We start from the raw sequence: 14,746 nt of genomic DNA, 5'->3' as shown, positions 1-14,746 counted from the left end.
CCCCACCCAACTCGGAGAGTGTCTGCCTGAAGCAGAGGCGGTCAGAGGGCATCAGGCAGGATGAGGCCCGACCTGGGAACTTCCTTTCTGGTTTGGTCCACGGCTGGTTTCCTATTGAAACAAACCTTTTTTGCTACCTTCTCCCTCTGCGTCCCATCCAACATCTTACTCCAATTTCCAACCCAGAAGAAAAGCCTGAAACAAAGGCAAAGGGGATAAGGACAGGCCCATGGCCAAGTGCAGTGTGCAGCTTTCCCAGAGGCATCCAAGTGTATGCAGATGGTACAGCCTACAGGGCTCCAGAGCCCAAGTCAACCCTGCCCTTCCCGCCCACTACAAACACCCTCACCACCTCCCAGCAGCCCACGGGGGATGCTCTTGTCGATTTTGCTTCACAAACGGAACTGCGATGCCCAAAAGCATGAGGTCACTCACCCAAGCTCACCAGCCCGCGAGTGGCCAGCAGGGCTTAGACCAGGGCTGTCGGATGCCTGTTCCCGTCTTACCCACAGTGCACACCCCCCGATGCCCTGACTTGTGCAAATTCAACTCAACCTCAACATGGCAGCTTTGAAAGGAAAGAGAAGCTGTGAAGGGCAGCAAGGCCCAGAGGGGTCTGGACTCCAGAGGCGGGCGGTTCCTGGTGGGACGTGCAAGTGTGAGCTCCAGCCAGCAGCCTGTGCTGGTCCCTCCTGAACCACGGCCACCGGCCAGCGCAGGGGCCACCAGCCAGCCAGGCTTTCTAGGTTTCCATTTCTGTTAACTGACAGTAACTGAGATTTCAAATTTCCATTTCGGAGTGGTACACGTGTTAACTCATGGCCCCATAGGGACAATGCAGTCTGGACTACGGACCTCGGTCAGGCACACGTTCCCCAGGGCTGCAGTGTGCCGGTGGGAGAAGGCCTTTGGGTGGGGTTGGGGGGCGGAATAATAAGGGGAGGGTGGGGCACCAGGCGGCACAGGGGGAAGGAGGGAGGGGTGGCTGGCACTCCCACCCCAGCCGGCACCCTTCCCTGGTGCCTCTTTCAGAAGCGGGTTCTTTTCCTGACCAACGACTACTTCTTCACGGACATCAGTGACACACCTTTCAGGTGAGGGGCCTGGATCTTACTTGGGGGAGCTGGGGATGTACAATGTCAGGGCCAACCTCTCAGGTGGGACTTTCAGGTCTGGGACTGGATTCACTCATAAGTAGTTGGCAATTTTGTGATAACAGAAAAAAACCCAGGTCTGCACTTGGGAGAATTGAGATCTACACCTGCTTTGCTGTATGATTCGGTTTGCAGTGTGGCCCAGTGTGCAGGGCCAGGAGCTAAACTAAGTTGAAATCCCAGCTCCGCCACTCACAGGCTGTGTGATCTTAGGCAAATTACTTAACCGTTCTGTGCCTTATATGTCTCATCTGTAAAATGGGGGTGATAATAATAGCTGCTTCTCTGCAGTATTGAGAGAATTATTAATAAATGTCATGATCTACCTGGAGGTCTTAAAGTAATGCAATTGTAAGTAGTTGTAAGATGAGAGGTAAGCCTTGAATGTCTCTCAGTTTCCCTCCCATCAGATAAACGTTTAGCTCTAGCATCATACAGTGCAAAGAGCAAATGCCCCTTCTCTCTGAATTCCCCATCGCTCTATGAAGGGTGGTTCTCAGTCCCGACTGCTCCCTGGGGTACCCACAGGAACTTGTGACATTGCGTCCAGGTCCTTCCTTTCTTACTCGGGATTCCTGGGGTGGAGCCCAGGAGCTAGGACCCTATAAACCCCCTACATGGTTCAGGTATCAGCCAAGTCTCAAAAGTTGATCTTCTGGGAGGGAGAGGAAGGCGAGGTGGGATTCTCCAGGTGGGTGGGGCCTCCCTGACCACGGGACATGTGGGACCCTGAGACCCTTCTCCATCCTCGGAGCCCCTGAGAGGTCCAGGGTGAATCCAACAGAGCAGGAGTGGAGCGGGCCCTGTCCTCTCTCATCCAGGTCCTTCTCAGGAAAGAGGCTGATGACAAAGCAGAAGTCTTTGCCAGGTTCAGGGAGGGAGGCACTGAGAGCCGGGGGGCGGGGGCGGGGGGCACTCACTGTTGTGGGCTGTGTGCTCAGAAGGCCCAAGTTGGGGAGCAGCAGGCCGGGCCCCAGCTGACCTCTAGCTTGTGTCCTCTGCTCTGCCTGCAGCTTGGGTGTGGTGCTATCTCGAGGCCATGGAGAATACATCCTCCTGGGGAACACGTCAGTGGAAGAAGGTAGGTCGGCCGGTGCCCAGGACTTCTGCACAGTTCCAAGGAAAACTGGGTTCTCTAGGGACACAGAGCAGGGCCAGCCCAGATAGGGCTCTGCAGTCAGGGCCATGCAGCCAGAGGGGCCTATGCTTCCCGGTGTGGGCCTGCGTACTGAGGGTGCAGCCCCGGACACACACGGCCCCGGGCTTAGCTGGGCAAGATGAAGCCAGGCAAGCCGAGGCTTCCTCGAGGGCTATCCCAGCAGGCAGGGTGCAGACAGGAGGTGATGGGAAGGAAGGCATTTAGGGAGCAACATGACCATAATACCATCGGGCTCCACGCTGAGCCCACCTCTGCCTGAGAACCCAGCAGGATGCGGCTGGCCCTCCCTACCCCTGACGCGGCTTCTAGAGTGCTGGGTCCGTGAGCCCCGGACTGAGTGCAGACTCTGCTTTCAGGCCTGCACGACCTGCTTCACCCAGACCTGAGCCTGGCCGGCGACTGGTGAGGACCCAGGGGCTGGCGCAGAGCAGAGCTTGGATGGGGGGCAGCAGGGACTTGGGGTAACGGGCTCTGCCGGGTTTCCAGGATCTACTGCATCACGGACATCGACCCAGAGCACCGCAAGCTGAGCCAGTTGGAGGCTGTGGTGCGCTTCTTGACCCAGGAGGACCCCGCCCTGGAGTGTGAGTGTCCCCTGGCCCAAGCTCGGGACTCTGTGGGGACGGAGGGCTGGGTGGGGGCTGGAGTGCCCTGCTTGAAGAATTCACAGATGGCTCAGAGAGACCAGAGAGACCCCCTTGAAGGAGAGGACACAGCCAGCCCCCCAGGGCCACACCAGTGACGAGGCCTCTGAGACCTGCAAGGGCATGGATGTGTCCCCATGGCAGGGACCAGGGTCCCTTTAAGCCTCTGTCCGCTAGGCACTGTTAAGGGCCTACAGTGACGGGCACTGGCCTGCCCGTCAGATCTGTCCCCGTCACTCAGTAGGGACCCCCGCCCCCATTCCCCAGCCAGCAGGCAAGGTGAGGCTCCCTCAAGGCCTCTTCTCCTGCAGCCTATGATCTGTGAGTGTTCCCTAAGTCGGGTCCAGGTAACCCCGGGTCCCTGTACACACCCAGGGCCACCTGGCACGGGGTCCTGTCTCTTCCTCTTCGGAAGGAGGCGCAGATTATCCTGTTACATCAATGTCCTCCGAGAGAAGTCACCACCTCCCATGCCATCCCAACAAGGCCTCATTCATTCACTCATTCCACACACAAGTCTGTGCCAGACACGCTCTCCAGCCAGCCATGTGGGGAGGGGGTGGTGGTGTTCATCAGTGAAGCTTCTGATGACCCTAGACCAGGCCGTGTGATCACGGAGTCTGTGGGTTGGGGGAGAAGCCAGGTGATGGGACCAGCACTTGAGTGGATGTAGGACTGAGCAACTTCACTCTCACTTTTCACTTTCACACATTGGAGAAGGAAATGGCAACCCACTCCAGTGTTCTTGCCTGGAGAATCCCAGGGACGGCGGAGCCTGGTCGGCTGCAGTCTATGGGGTCGCACAGAGTCGGACACGACTGAAGCGACTCAGCAACAGCAGGCTAGTCATTGCAGGGTCAATGAGGCCATGAGTAGATATTGTGTGGGGAAGGGGGACCCTCATCAGCGGCGTCACTCAAGCTGAGGGTAAAAGGATCCGCCACATGGCTCTCCTCCGGGGCCATGAGAACTCGGTGTCGTGGAGGGGGCTGCTGGTCTCTGTGCAAGTGTAAACGCCAGATTGCATGCCATCCGTAGGGTGTCTGTTGTGTAGATTTCACCTCAATAAACATCAACAAACGTTTTAGAGAAAGGGAGGGAAGGAAAGGGCCATCCAGGCAGAGATAGGGCAGAAGCATCAGACCAGGAAATGCAGAGGCCCCAAAGCCAGTTCTTGGGGAGAGGGAGGCAGGGGTGGCTGGCGGGCAGGCCTCCTGATGAGCTGGAGAAGCCTGGGAATCATTGAGTTCTGCCCACCCACTGGGGCAGAGGACACGGCCTCCCTAGACGACCTTCTCTGGCAGAGAGCAGGGGCTCTGAGTATTCCAGACCTTCTCTGAGGCACCTCTAGGCCCGTGGGAGCTGAGCTCACGTAATCACAGGGGTGTAAGCGGGTGGTCTCTGGACTTTGCCCCAGGTGACGAGGAGTTGCTGCAGGAGGCACTGTTTGACGCGGTGGTCACGGCCCCCATGGAGGCATACTGGACGGCGCTGGCCCTCAACAGTTCTGAGTAGGTCCTGGTGCGGCTGGGGTCCCACCCCCAGGGTCCCTGGGTCAAGGCAGGGCCTCCCACAACCTGGTGGGCAGCTCAGGAGACCACCCAGGTCCTTTGGCCTAAGAAGAGGGGAGGGTGGGAAGACATGGGGGAGTCACACTCACAGACATGGGAAGACGGCGACCCTCACAGCCCCCCGGGATGGCCGGGACTTGACAGAGCTTTCAGGGTGTGGTGGTGAGCTTCTACCACACCCTGTAGCCCAGTTCCCAGAACCCCTCCCTCGGTGCCAGGCTCCAACTGGCGGCAGGGGGCGGGGGGCAGGCATCAGCCAAAGTGCCCCCGAACAGTGCAGCTCAAGCCCTTGGGGCCCATTTCCAGCAGGTGAGGTCGAGGCTGCGTGTGGTTCAAACATGACCTTGCTGAGTCCTCTCTCGCTCTGCTCCTCTTCACCTGGCGCCCGTGTCTCGCGGGAAGGTGGGAAGAGACAGATGTGAGCATGTGAGTGCACACGTGAGTGCCAGGGGGGCACTGCTGAGCTGAAGGATGCAGGGGCCACACCTGTTCTTGAGCAGTGAGAGTCAGCATCCGCATCCCAGCGATGCCAGACCTCTCCTGGACATTTAATAATCAGTGCTTCCTCTTGAAAACACCACCAGAACCTTACAGGAACAAGCATTTAATTAAAAAAGCAAGGCATGGAACAGTGCATGGTGATATGCTCCCGTTTCTGTTAAAGGGGCAGAAACATACTAGGTAGGGGTATGTGTACATATATAAATCTATACGGAAGACTGTGTAGCAAAGAGTCCTCACTGGCTGCTCCGGGTAAAAGCACAGACGACTGACCCCAGGCGGAGAGATTTTCTCTGTGTAATTGTTGGTGCCATGTTGAGCCCACGTGAATGTGTGTGCAAGCTCAGTCCCTCAGTTGTGTCCTACTCTGCAACCCCATGCACTGTAGCCCGCCAGGCTCCTCTGGCCTTGGGATTCTTTAGACAAGAATAACTGGAGTGAGTTGCCACACCCTCCTCCAGGAGATCTTCCTGACCCGGGGACTGAGCCCCCATCCCCTGCATTGGCAAGCAGATTCTTTACCGTCTGAGTCACCTGGGGAGCCCTGTGTTATCTATTCAAAATTAAATGAAACTAAAGAATGAAGAATATGGTGGGCCAGCACTGTTCCAAGTACTTAGTGTACATGAAGCCATTTGACCCTCACAACAACCTGACAAAATAGATCCTATCATTATCCCCATTTTACAGATGAGGAAACCAAGGCGGAATGAATAAGCAACTCGCCCAAGGTCATCTGCCTCATTAGTGGCAGAGCCAGAGTCAAAACTAGGCAGCCTATTTCCAGAGGCTGGACTCTTGGCCCCCTGTACTGTCCTGCCTTCTACCATGGGGGGGGTGGTCATTGGGTTTGGTGAGAAGAGGCAGTCTTTATGTTTCCAAGTTCAGAAATTAGCTGATGTTTTTAATGTCGGGGGGACATTGAGGAGCAGATATTCTTGACCAGGGAGTGCGTCAGGAAAGATGACCTGGGATAATCAAAAGAGCATGGTATTGGCAGAAAAATAAAGACGTGGATCAATGGAACGGATTTGAGAGCCCAGAAATACATGGGTAACTCCAACTTGACAAAGGAACAAATAATATACACTGGAGAAAGGACAGTTTCTTTAACAAATGGTGTCGGGAAAACCAGACAGTCACACAAAAAAAAAAAGAAAGAGGGAAAATAAATTATAGACCACTGTCTCACACCATAAACAAAAATCAACTTAGAATGCATTAAAGACTTAGATATAAGACCTGGACCTATTAAAACGCCTAGAAGAAAACAGACAGTGTGCTTCTTGACATCGATCTTTAAAAAAGTTATTTATTTATTTATTTTTGGATAAACTGGGTCTTCGCTGCTGCGCAGGCTTTTCTCTGGTCGCGGAGAGCGGGGGCTGCTCTCTGTTTGGTACTCGGGGCTCCCCATTGTGGTGACCTCTTTTGTAGTGCTCTGGGGTGCTCAGGCTTCAGTGGTTGTGGCTCCCGGGCTCTGGAGCACAGGCCCAACAGCTGTGGAGCACAGGCTTAGTTGCCCCAGAGTCTGTGGGAACTTCCTGGATCGGGGATCAAACCCATGTCTCCTGGACTGGCAGGCAGATTCTTTTACCACTGAGTCACCAGGGAAGCCCAGACATCAGTCTTGACAAGATCTTTCTAGATCTGTCTCCGCAGGCAAGCACAACAAAAGCAAAAACCGACAAGCGGGATTACATCAAACTCCACAGAGAAACCCGCGCGTGCGTGTGCATGTAGGCATATATGCCCACATATTTTTAATGGAACAATAAACAAGCAAAAAGCTTACTAATAAGAAGAATGAAGGAGCAGAGGGATGGAGACAGAAACAGAGTCTTCTGAACATGGCTTACTTTGCATATTTGACTCTGGGACTGTGTAAATCATGTCATTATAAAATGAAATTAAATTTAAAAAATAAACTCTGAAAATTTGAAAGCAAGTGAAACAAACCTGGTTGTGAATAAATAACCACACAGCAGGGACTTCTGTCGAGGGACTTGAAAACACAGAACTGTGAACTCTATAAACAAATGAAAATCTTAAAAACTGTGTTCCATAAGCACATTTCTAGACACTATATTTATTGGCACTGTTACTCCAAACTACATGGATAAACAGGGCAAACAGTGTCACTAATGTCATTAGGAACAAGATTTTCAGCAGACGAAAAAAGAGGCACAAATATTTTTTAAGCTTTTTTTTGATGTGGACCATTTTTAAAGTCTTTATTGAATTTGTTACAATATTGCTTCTGTTCTTTGTGTTTTCATTTTTTGGCCCGGAGGCATGCGGAATCTTAGCTCTCTGACTAGAGATCAAACCTGCAGCCCTTGCACTGGAAGATGAACTTGAACCAGTGGACCATCAGGAAAGCCCCGCGGTGCAGATTTTTTAAATCAAAGTTTAGATGGAACATTAAATATGAATTGGAAATATCAATGAACTCATGATGTATTTTCCTTGAAAGAAACAAAGAGGAGATCCTTGTCCACTGAAAGGGCCAACCTCAATGAGCACCCCAGACCCAACCATGTGGAGTTTCAGTGTTCACTCTAAGAAGCCCTTGCTGAAATGAGCCAGTGACCCCTGGAGAAGTGTCTGCTTCCAGGACCGGGGGCAGGAGGTGGACAGAATGAGCCGGGAGCATCTCGTCATCCCAAGTGCAAGTCAGTAAAGACTAAGGAGGTGGTGGTAACAGGACATTGGGGATAAACCAAAGAGGCTCTCACCAGTCAGACAAGGGGCAGTCGGACAGCACGAGTGGACTCACCAGATGAGAGGCAGCAGGTGTGGTAACAGCAGCTGTGGATCAGAGCACGGTAAACACATTAACATCCTGGGTTCACTGTCATCCTGAAAAAAAGAGATCTCAGTCATCTTTCAGTTCAGTTCAGTTCAGTCGCTCAGTCGTGTCCGACTCTCTGCGACCCCATGAATCACAGCACACCAGGCCTCCCTGTCCATCACCAACTCCTGGAGTCCACCCAAACTCATGTCCATCGAGTCGCTGATGCCATCCAGCCATCTCATTCTCTGTCGTCCCCTTCTCCTCCTGCCTCCAATCCCTCCCAGCATCAGAGTCTTTTCCAGTGAGTCAACTCGTTGCATGAGGTGGCCAAAGTATTGGAGTTTCAGCTTTAGCATCAGTCCTTCCAATGAACACCCAGGACTGGTCTCCTTTAGGATGGACTGGTTGGATCTCCTTGTAGTCCAAGGAACTCTCAAGAGTCTTCTCCAGCACCACAGTTCAAAAGCATCCATTCTTCGGCGCTCAGCTTTCTTCACAGTCCAACTCTCACATTCATATGTGACCACTGGAAAAACCATAGCCTTGACTAGATGGACCTTTGTTGGCAAAATGATGTCTCTGTTTTTTAATATGCTGTCTAGGTTGGTCATAACTTTCCTTCCAAGGAGTAAGCGTCTTTTAATTTCATGGCTGCAATCACCATCTGCAGTGATTTTGGAGCTCAGAAAAATAAAGTCTGGCACTGTTTCCACTGTTTCCCCATCTATTTGCCATGAAGTGATGGGACCAGATGCCATGATCTTAGTTTTCTGAATGTTGAGCTTTAAGCCAACTTTTTCACTCTCCTCTTTCACTTTCATCAAGAGGCTCTTTAGTTCTTCTTCACTTTCTGCCATAAGGGTGGTGTCATCTGCATATCTGAGGTTATTGATATTTCTCCCAGCAATCTTGATTCCAGCTTGTGCTTCTTCCAGCCCAGCGTTTCTCATGTACTCTGCATATAAGTTAAATAAGCAGGGTGACAATATACAACCTTGACGTACTCCTTTTCCTATTTGGAACCAGTCTGTTGTTCCATGTCCAGTTCTAACTGTTGCTCCCTGACTTGCATACAGGTTTCTCAAGAGGCAGGTCAGGTGGTCTGGTATTCCCATCTCTTTCAGAATTTTCCACAGTTTATTGTGATCCACACAGTCAAAGGCTTTGGCATAGTCAAGAAAGCAGAAATAGATGTTTTTCTGTAACTCTCTTGCTTTTTCGATGATCCAACAGATGTTGGCAATTTGACCTCTGGTTCCTCTGCCTTTTCTAAATCCAGCTTGAACATCTGGAAGTTCATGGTTCACGTATTGCTGAAGCCTGTCTTGGAGAATTTTGAGCATGACTTTACTAGCGTGTGAGATGAGTGTAATTGTGCTGTAGTTTGAGCATTCTTTGGCATTGCCTTTCTTTGGCATTGGAATAAAGACTGACCTTTTCCAGTCCTGTGACCACTGTTGAGTTTTCCAAATTTGCTGGCGTATTGAGTGCAGCACTTTCACAGCTTCATCTTTCAGGATTTGAAATAGCTCCACTGGAATTCCATCACCTCCACTAGCTTTGTTCGTAGTGATGCTTTCTAAGGCCCACTTGACTTCACATTCCAGGATGTCTGGCTCTAGGTGAGTGATCACAGCATCGTGATTATCTGATGGCTATTATCAAAAAGACAAGCGATAACAAGTGCTTGTGAGGATGTGGAGAAAAGGACACCGCTGTGCACAGTCAGTGGGAATGTAAACTGGTTTTGCCACTGTGGAAAACAATGTGGAGGTTCCTCCAAAAATTTAAATAGCACTGTCACATGATCCAGCAACCCCGCTTCTGGGTATTTATCCAAAGGGAACAAAGACTACTGAGGAGATGTCTACACGCTCCTGTTTGCTGCTGTGTTATTCAGAGCATCCAAGACACGGAAGCAACCTAAGCGTCCACGGATGGATGGATAGATAAAGAGGAGACGTGGTATGTATACTCAACAGACTATTACTCGGCCTTTAAAAAAGAAGGAAATCTTGCCATTTGCAATGACATGGATGAACCCAGAGGGCGTTATGTTAAATGAAATGAGCCAGACAGAGACACATGAATACTGTGTAGTATCACTTACATGTGGAATCTTTTTTTAAAAAGGTAACTAACTCAGAAACAGTGAAAAAGTGATTGCTGGGGGCTGGAGGGGCGGTGGGGGAGGAGACGGGAAGGGGACAGGCCTTGTAAGATGAGTAGGGACTGAGGGTGGTGATTCTACTCAGAACACTGGATTTTGTAACTGAGATGAGCTAAGAAAGTGGAACGTAAGTGTTCACACACACACACATATACCCACACAATGGAGGGAATCCTTTCACAATATATACATATATCAAATCACCATGACACATGCTTAAACTACCTTACAATTTTACGTCAGTTATACGTCAGTAAAGCTGAAATCTGGGACTTCCCTGGTGATCCAGTTGTCAAGACTCCACACTTCCAATGCAGGGGACGTCGGTCCGAACCCTAGTCAATCTAGGTTCCCATGTGCTGCACAGTGTGGCCAAAAAATAAAAGGTAAATTTTTAAAAAAGTGACAGCCTCCCGTGTGGCATGGTCTCCATAGGGCCACTCTGGGCCTGTGAGAAGGCTCAGGGCCCTCCAACCCGTGGGCCCTCCCCAGATCTTGTTGGTCTGCCCAGACTTCTCTGGGTAGACGTGAAAGTCTGCTCCTTCCCAATCTCAGGAATAAGGCATATATGTGAAACCGGCTTCACAGGACACGGTGCTGAGCGCGTGCTGGGCACGAGGAGTAACTTTCCTTACATCCTGAGGCTAAAACCTCTCTTCCTGAGTTCCTTCTGTCTTCCAGAGCCAACCTCCACCCCAAAGCTGAGTGCACGCAGCGGGCAGAGGCCCAGGGAACACCAAGCAAGGGCCGGTGCTGCCTGGGGATCTCACAACAGCAAAAGCTGGTGCCCGGCAGCCCCTGAGAGATCAACCGCAGGACCCGGCTCTGGAAGGGGCCTGTGGGTCCTCCCTGGCACCCGCCCTGGCCCAGCCTGATGACACCTGCTTTGTCTGCCCACAGCGAGTCCGAGCAAGTGGTGGACATGGCCTTCCTGGGCACTCGGGCCGGGCTCCTCAGAAGCAGCTTGTTCGTGGGCTCCGAGAAGGTCTCTGACAAGTGAGTCCCGGGCACTGGGAGCAGAGTCCCTGGGGTGTCGCTGTGGTCAGTGAACAGCCTGATGCTGGACTCCAGGATTGTAGGGGAAGAAGGGGTGGGTCTGACAGACTGGGAAGCCAGAGAAACCTGCCTCCTACCCAGGCTCAGACCACCCTGGACAGGTCCCAAGCAGAGGAGGGAGACAGTCACCCCAAGAGGGGAACAGACGCGGGCACCCACCAGGATGCATCTCTGAGTGACCGGCTGGATCTAATCGTGCCATTCTCGTTGACGACGTTCGCCCTCCCCTGAGCCCGCGATTCTGCCTCCCACTCCCACCCTAGTTCACCTGGCAATATCCAGAGATGTTTCTGTTGTCACAGCTGGGGAAGAGGGGCTTGCTACCGGCATCCAGCAGGTAGAAACCAGGGGTGCGGCCGTGCAACCCGCAGTGCAGGGGGCGGCCCGCGACGGTGTCTGCCCCAAATGTCCACGGTGCTGAGTCTGAGGAGCCCCACTGCTGGCAAAGCCTGAATTCCAGGAGAATCCCACCCAACCTGGGACCACCCTGCCAGCATGTCATAAAGAGCAGAATCGGACACGACTGAGCATGCCCACATTTGCCCCTCTGTGCGGTTTTCTCCCGCAGACACGCTAATTAGTGCAACAAAGGAATTAGGGTATTTATCCAGAAGAAGCATGAGGAGTTTATAGGAAGATGAAGGTCTTTCATTAGGCAGAACCCCTGCTCTTCCTATAGTGTGCCTGCTGATGCACTAGCATCTGATTCTGGAAAAGGCGGGAATTGCCAGGGAACATCATCTGGGACAATGCCCACTTAGGGGCTAATCTTTCTTGCCTACACCTCTGCCAAGGCAGAGCGGAGTCACTCCCCTGGCTCGGCCATGGTGACCTTGTAAGAACAAGAAGACAGGGATGACTGTGCTCCCGGATCTAGGGGACGTGCCAGGTCTTTCTCCTTGCAGGAAGTTCCTGACTCCGGCGGACAAGGACAGCATGTTCACCCTGGACCACTTCCCTCTGTGGTACCGCCAGGCTGCCGAGCATCCTCCCGGCAGCATGGTCTTCAACCTCCGCTCAGCAGAAGGACCAGGTAAGTCATCCCCAGAGCTCCACGGCTAGGGCATTTCCCCTACCCCCAGAGATACAAGACAATCATCCAGACCTCAGGGTCTCCTCCCCACTGGCCTCCACCCACACCCATGGTGGGTCATTTCATTCCCTGGTCAGCAGTCAACGATGCCATTTAAAAGCTAGAACAAAGGAGAGAGGTTTGACCCAAAAGTCAAAAAGGGCTGGATTCCAGCCCAGATTCTGCATAGGAGGCTATTGGGACAGTTGGCCTCTAAGAATTTTCTATTTAAACTTCTGAGTGTCTCGGACAGATGTTCATACCATGAAAGAAACAGACTTTATTCCACAGTGGGGATGAGAGGACTGGGCTGTTGACATCTCCCAGGAGGGCAACCTTGAGCCCTGGCCAGCCCCTCAGCCACTCCCAGTAATAACAAGGTGCCTCCCGGCTGCCAGGTCACCAAGGGCTGAAGGGCTTGAGGAGGGTGGTGAATGGGCTTCAGGCCCCAGTCAGCACAGGCCTGCTATTCCAAGGGTTGCAGGGGTGCGTTCAGAGCTGCAGCCCCCAACCCCTAACCCAGCCCGCACTGCAAGAGATAGCCCAGAAAAGAAGCCAAGCAGCTTCAACAGAGCCCCAAGCAAGCTGCACAATGTTCAGTACAGACTGGCCCCTGGAAGCGCAAAACCTCGCTCTCTCGACTCGCACTTGAAGAGCCTGTGGTCCAGAGAGGGTCCACAAGTCCCCTCTGGGGCTCTGACCCTGCACAGTGAGCGAGAGGGCCCAGAAGTATCCACGTCCACCAGGCCGAGTGAGCCAAGGGGGCGAGAGTGGAGGAAAGGGGAGGAGGGTGGCTAGGGGTCGACTTGGGGTGGAGGCTTGTCCTACCTCCAAGGTGCCTGTCCATCACCGCCACCACTGACCCCTCAGGCGGCCCAGCGAGAGCTGAGGGCGGGGGAGGCCCAGGCCCCTTCACGGCCACCCTCCAGACGCCTTCCTGTCCACCCTCCCATCGCATTACTGAATGCTTACCCACACGTAGCTCATCTGGTGTGCACGGCCTCTTCTTACACAGGCAGAGTCTGAGGCTCACCAGGACCACACAGTTGGGGGGAGGGAGACACAGGGCCAGGGTCTCACCGCACTTCACTGTGCGTAAGGCGGTGGTGGGGCAGGAGGGAGGCTGTGACCCCAAGATGTGCCCACGAGAAGCCCCTTCCCACATGGAGCTCAAGCCTCAGGGGCACCTCCTCCTTCTCATATGTCTAGAGCTGGAGGTCCGTGAGGTCCTCAGAGGTTCTGGGCAGCACCCTGCGCCCCCTGCCAGGGTGGCAGGCTCCCTCCTGCCCACGCTATTACCAGAACGATCCTGCTAGTAGCTTTGGGGGGGTGAGTGGGCAGGAGGGCCGTGGGTGGAGCTGAGTGCAAGGCGAGGAGGGAGAGTTGGGGACAGCAAGGGGACCCGCATACATTTGCCACCCCCTACTGCAGAGAGAGAAAACAACCTATTTAATGGGGGACCCCGAGGAGGCAGGCAGGGTTCAGCTGCAGGATGAGGGGAGGCCCGCCTCCCCAGGCTGACTCCCAACCCTCCGCCTGACCCCAGGGCGAGCCCTGCCCGAGCTGAGCTATCTCTTGTAGTCCGTGCTAAGACTGCCAGCACGGAGCAGGCTCTCGCCACAGTCCTGGCGGCTCAGGCCTGTGGCCTCCATACCCACAGCCCCCCTTCTGGGGCCAGCACCAGGCCCTGCCTCCACCCCCTGGTAGCTGGCTCATGCAGCCATGTGTTGGGGCCGGGTAGCTGCCCAATGACCCAGGTGCTAAGACACTCAACATCCCCAGAGATGGTGTCATCAGGGCCCCACCCCTCGTGCAGGTGTCCCTTCCAAGCCCGTGGAGCACACACAGGGAGTCTGTCCTGGAAGCAGCCTGCAGCCGGGAGAGCCTGCGGGGGTCACCCCATCAGTATCGTCCAGACATTTCTAGAAGCAAGCGGGGGAAGCTGGCCTCCGTTTCAGAGAAAAGGAGGGAGACAAGCGGCCACCCATTCAGAGACGTGTGTTCCCTTGTGTCTTCATCATAGTGAATTCCTAGACCCCAGGACAACCTTCCGTAGAGTCAGTTCCTAGATCAGAGTTATTTTCCATTTCTGTGAGATACTTGGTCCCAGCAAGGTGTGATGGGTGGTGCTGGCCTGGAAACAGCAAATAGGAGAAACCAGTGGTTGATTTAAGTTTCCTCACGGCTGACACTAGAAGTCTCATGACCTATTTGTTTCAAGCAGCGTCTGATGAAAGACATTCTAACAGGAGAGCACGTGATAAAACTGTATCTCTTTCTCGGGATTCTTAGTGAGGAACTTGACCCCGTGGACAAGAGTGCCCTGAAGAGCAGGTCCAGGGACGTGAAGTCCAGGAGCCACGGGTGCGCTCGTCCACACCCCTCAGCGCGGACGCTCTGGGCGGATGCAGAGCTCGAGCTGGTGCCTCGCCTGGCAGCCTGGCTCTCCTCGGAGCTGGGGAGGCACCTCCAGGCGGGCCCCAGAGCCTGGCCGAGTCCCCAGAGCACTGCTGCCAAGCGGGCGGTGACATGGAGGCCCCCAGGGTTTCTGGGGGCTCTGTGGATGTGTCAGACGCCAGCCGGCCTTGGGCCCCATGCAGCTCTGGCATCTGGCTCCTGAAG

At 53.6% G+C, this 14,746-nt stretch overlaps 1 protein-coding gene across 1 annotated transcript in view; it reads left to right on the top strand.

Annotated features, from left to right (window-relative positions):
• The window catches only part of CACNA2D4 (calcium voltage-gated channel auxiliary subunit alpha2delta 4), a 70,099-nt gene that overhangs the window by 22,750 nt on the left and 32,603 nt on the right, over positions 1–14,746 (top strand). The window contains exons 19-25 of the mRNA XM_088837053.1: positions 1,033–1,094; positions 2,168–2,235; positions 2,670–2,715; positions 2,800–2,897; positions 4,375–4,468; positions 10,897–10,992; positions 11,958–12,085. Of these exons, the coding sequence (XP_088693179.1) occupies positions 1,033–1,094; positions 2,168–2,235; positions 2,670–2,715; positions 2,800–2,897; positions 4,375–4,468; positions 10,897–10,992; positions 11,958–12,085 (592 nt within the window). The remainder of the gene's footprint in view (positions 1–1,032; positions 1,095–2,167; positions 2,236–2,669; positions 2,716–2,799; positions 2,898–4,374; positions 4,469–10,896; positions 10,993–11,957; positions 12,086–14,746) is intronic.

This window comes from Moschus berezovskii, chromosome 6 (genome assembly GCF_049115385.1).
Source record: "Moschus berezovskii isolate FMDL1 chromosome 6, NW_MosBer_1.0, whole genome shotgun sequence".
In the NCBI taxonomy this organism is placed as follows: domain Eukaryota; kingdom Metazoa; phylum Chordata; class Mammalia; order Artiodactyla; family Moschidae; genus Moschus; species Moschus berezovskii.
This window is presented reverse-complemented; position numbering and strand designations above follow the sequence as displayed.